Here is a 4,634-nt window from a genome sequence, read left to right as displayed (position 1 = left end):
GATGAATAGTAATTTATTGTCTGTGATATTAAAAATGAGTACAGTACATTCCTATAAAAAAATATAGAAAGTTATTTTCTATATTTTTTAAAATAAAGCAATTTACCTCTTTATACTGGGAGATAAATTGCTTCATTTTAAAAATCATAGAGTGGTAAATTATTGTATTTTGAAAAATACAGGGAGGTAAATCGCTATTTATTTTTTCATAAGGGGATAATTTGCTCATTTACAATATCACAAGGGGATTGCTTGCATTTTTGGCGTTTATATAATATCAATTGCGCTATTTTGAAAAATACCATATCAATTTTGCAATACCCTATATATGGGGAAAATGCAATTTATTTATTCTTGGAACTTATGAAGATGACAATTTTGATCCTGCATAAATTAATTTTTATAATTTACTTATATAAATTTAATATATTTTAGCAATTTTCATCTTTTGTTGAGCTTCAATTTAGCTGCAAAATTGCATGTGACTTGCACATGACCCAAATTATAATTGGCTGGAAAGGACTAATTAAGATTTTTGAAATTATAAAATTACAAAATTAAATTATAAAAATCAATTTGTACAGAACTAAAAATACCATCCTGCTAAGTTACAAGAGAATGATACAAAAAATAATTCTTTTTCGTTGATAAAATTTATACAATATTACTACTAATCGTACTGATATTATATGATATATATATATGGTCTTGAATATCATTTTTATTTAATTAATCAAATATGCAAAAAATAAATAAAAAGATAAGGTTTAATTTCATGCGTTCTCTGCAAGACAACTGGACAAGAAGCTTCACTATATAAACTTCATCTATTCCACAGAAACACACAGCTGATTTGCATGTTTTCTAACATAGATTGGATCGTAGATCCCTTTCCCTTCTCCTCCATCCCCACTCCACCCCATATGATCAGACATTTATCTGATTAATCAAATATGGGAAGACAATTTCCGTTCAGCAACCCATCAATTCTACTCCTTTTTTTAACAGGTGTAACAATTTTTTCCTGTTCATTCAACGTTGTTGGGGGGGTGATCGGGGTGAGCTGGGGCAGACAAACGTCGCACAGATTGATCCCATCAATGGTGGTCGATTTGTTATTACAAAATGGCATTCGTCATTTGAAAATCTTCAGCACAAGCGAGAACGTCCTAGAGGCCTTTGCCGGGGGAGACATTGCCATCACCGTCACGTTGCCTAACGAGGGCCTTAAACATATTGTGAACACAGGGGTTGCTGCATATTGGCTGCAGCAAAAGATCCGCAAGAACCAGAATAAGAACATCAACATAACGTAATTCATTGATACAACACATATACACACACGCATGCGTGTATATATGTATATCCTTCTTGATCTCTGTATTATTGATTCCCTTTATTTTGTTGTTGAACTTGTTGATTTTTGACAGTTGCTTATATGTCGGAAGCCAGCCATTCTCAGCATTCTATCGCACAGAAACCTATGACAATGCTGTCGACACGTTGAAAATTATTCAACAAGCCCTCCGCTTAAACGGGTACGACACCGTCGTGGCAACAACTCCACATTTCACCGATGTCTTGAAGCCCGGCATAATGAAGCCATCGGAGGCCGATTTCCGCCCTGATTTGAAGGAAAAGATGGTGGAATTCGTGAGCGTTCTCAACGCCAGCAATGCTCCATTCGTGATGGACGTATTCCCAATACATTTTGTTGCTGAAAACAAATGGGACATCGAGTTCGCCTTCCTCGACAACAAGTCGAATTTCTCAATCGAGGACAACGGGCACGTGTACACAAACGTGTTTGAATTCGTGTACGACTCATTTGTTACCGCAATCACGAAAGCTGGAGCGCCTAACCTGAAGGTGATCGTGGGGCAAATCGGGTGGCCGACGGATGGATTTCCAGGGGCCAATGTCGCCAACGCTGAGAGGTTTTTCAGGGAATTCATACCCTTTGTTAAGAGCACAAAAGGGACCCCATTGCGCCCTGGAATCTCCATCGACGTTTACATCCACTCCTTGGTGGATGAAAACCTGAGCAGGATCAGCTTGGGGGCTTTCCAGCGCCACTGGGGGCTGTACACATCTTACGGGGAGCCCAAATACAAGATAGATTTCAGTGGAGCTCATCGGGACATCTATCCAACGACGGCCAAGGGTGTCGTGCTCATGCCCAAAAGGTGGTGCGTGTTTAAAGGGGACAAGACAAACTTGACCAAAGTTGAGAACCAGGTAAGCCGCGCCTGTGCGGAAGCAGACTGCACGAGCCTTCTGCCTGGAGGATTATGCAGTCAGCTGACGTTTGAGCAGAATGTGTCGTACGCGTTCAACAGGTACTTCCAGATGAACTCGCAATACAGCACTAATGGGAGCAGTTGTGATTTTGAGAACTTGGCGACGGTGGTGACTGAGGATCCGTCTGTAGGCACATGCAAATTCCCTGTGGAAATATTAGCAGCCGAGCGTGCGGAAACTGATGGGCTGATGAAGAGGAGTAGGGCCGGCGAAAGGCTACAGGCATCTTCTAGCTCATCAATTGTTCTGTCTTTGCTTTTAATCTTCTTGTTAAGATTAATTTAAAGCATATATAAAGATGGACTTTTGTTTCAAGTACTTTTCTTAAAAAAAAAAATCATGGGGCATGAAAGTTTCGTCCATAATAGCCGAATACAAATGATAATTGGATAGAATTAGGTATTGGAATTAAGATAAAATATAGTAATATATACAAATATTGGCATTGAGGAGGACAAAGTACCAGGCCCGGATGGATATTCTGCAGGTTTCTATAAATCTGCATGCCCTATTGTGGGACAGGAAATAACGAATGTCGTCTTGGAATTCTTTCAGCATGGGCGACTACTAAGACAACTTAACACGACAATCATTTCCTTAATTTCCAAGGTACATAATCCCTTAACTGTTGGTGATTTTCGTTCTATATCCTGTTATAATATACTGTATAAAGCAATTACTAAGATTATAGTGAAACGCATTAGAGTGGTGCTTAATAAATTGATTAGCCTTATGCAAAATGCATTTGTACCTAGCCGCTCCATTGGGGCTAATGTATTACTTGCTCAGAAACTATTCTTAGTGTATAACCAACAACGCACTCCACCCTGGTGTGCGTTGAAGGTGGATCTGAGGAAGGCTTATGATATGGTGGAGTGGGATTTCATATTTGCGACATTGCGACTTTTTATTTTCCTGAAGAAATTCATTGGCTGGATTCAGGAGAATGTCACCACCCCTTCTTTCTTGATTGCTCTGAATGGGGGTATTCATGGATTCTTTGCAGGGGCTATAGGGCTGAGACAAAGTGATCCCATGTCTCCTTACCTCTTTATTTTGGTTATGGAGGTGCTAGGAATTATCTATCAGCAAAGAATATAACAAGATGGTGGCTTCCTTTACCATTGGAGATGGGGTGAGATTAGGTAATTCCAACTCTCCTTTGCTGATGATTTGCTCCTATTTTGTCGAGCGGATGAGGGATCTGACCCGTTGTTCAAAGAGGGATTGGAGATGTTTGCTTCATTGTCCGAGCTTCATACTAATGCTGCCAAGATTTATATTATCTTCTCAAGTTCTACATATCTAATGTGAGATATCCTCCTTGGCATCCTTGATTTTTAGGAGGGAACACTTCCCGTCACTTATTTAGGTTTGCCACTCACTTCGTCTAGGCTTACAATCACTGATTGTAAACCATTATCGCTGAAGATAGATAAATGGCTACGAGGTTGGGACGCCCTTCAGTTGTCCTTTGCAGCAAGGATTCAACTGATAAAATCGGTATTCATGGCTCTTCAGATCTACTGGGCAATGGCATTTATTTTGCCAAAAGAGATTATCAAGGAAATTGAGAAGCGGCTCCGCAACTTTCTATAGAAAGGAACATCGACCACTGGTTACCCTAAGGTTGTTTGGACACAAGTGTGTCGATCGATTGAGAAGGGTGGCCAAGGACTTAAGGATCTTATTGGACTTAACTTGGCCCTTATGACTAGGCATATCTGGAAGGTGGTCAATTCGAATCCTGTATCTATTTGGGTTTTGTGGATTAACTCAATGCGATGCGTAGTAAATCTATATGGACGGTTGACGCTACATCTGGAGCTTGGGGTTGGAGGAAGCTCCTTCGATTACGTAGTACGTTGCAGTCGTATATACATTATATGGTTGGAGATAGTGAGAGGATATAGCTATGGCACGATCCATGGCATCCCTTGGGGCCGCTTATTTAGCATGTCCCTCGCGGCCCCTCACTTACTCGCACGCGCGGGGATGATTTACTTCGGGTGGTCATCCAGGATAGGGAGTAGCACTGGCCTAGGATGAGGAATACTTCCATGATCGATGTCATGCGACTTTTACATTCAATTAGAGGCGGTCGAGATTTTATTTCCCTTGATGGCGATTCCTATGCCAATAAAAGCATCTACGATATTTTTCTAGCATCCGAGCCCAAAGGTAGGTTGGTCTTCACTATTTATGGACCCTTTCAAGATCCCCCGAAACACTTTTATACTATGGTCAGTATTGCGTGAGAGGCTCTCTACCATGGATCGGCCGTGGCTTCGGCATCTCCATGAGACTCACCAGCACCTGTTCTTTTGTTGCCC

The 4,634-nt window shown here is 40.7% G+C and overlaps 1 protein-coding gene across 1 annotated transcript; it reads left to right on the top strand.

Moving 5' to 3' along the window:
* Positions 1 to 859: 859 nt before the first annotated feature.
* On the top strand, positions 860 to 2,616 carry LOC105179025 (glucan endo-1,3-beta-glucosidase 5-like). Its single transcript, XM_011102608.2, has 2 exons — positions 860 to 1,312; positions 1,431 to 2,616. The coding sequence occupies exons 1-2, from the start codon at positions 954 to 956 to the stop codon at positions 2,584 to 2,586; spliced, it is 1,515 nt and encodes a 504-aa protein (XP_011100910.1). The 5' UTR covers positions 860 to 953; the 3' UTR covers positions 2,587 to 2,616.
* Positions 2,617 to 4,634: the final 2,018 nt, after the last annotated feature.

This window comes from Sesamum indicum, unplaced genomic scaffold (assembly GCF_000512975.1).
Source record: "Sesamum indicum cultivar Zhongzhi No. 13 unplaced genomic scaffold, S_indicum_v1.0 scaffold00120, whole genome shotgun sequence".
Taxonomy (NCBI): Eukaryota; Viridiplantae; Streptophyta; class Magnoliopsida; order Lamiales; family Pedaliaceae; genus Sesamum; species Sesamum indicum.
Note: the sequence above shows the minus strand (reverse complement) of the source record. Positions and strands in the feature narration are given on the sequence as shown.

What these genes read in the sequence shown, in the direction of transcription:
- LOC105179025 (XM_011102608.2), top strand. Translation starts at nt 954, where the DNA reads ATGGGAAGACAATTTCCGTTCAGCAACCCATCAATTCTACTCCTTTTT. An exon ending in AATAAGAACATCAACATAAC is followed by an intron (nt 1,313 to 1,430) that starts GTAATTCATTGA and finishes GATTTTTGACAG; the next exon opens with TTGCTTATATGTCGGAAGCC.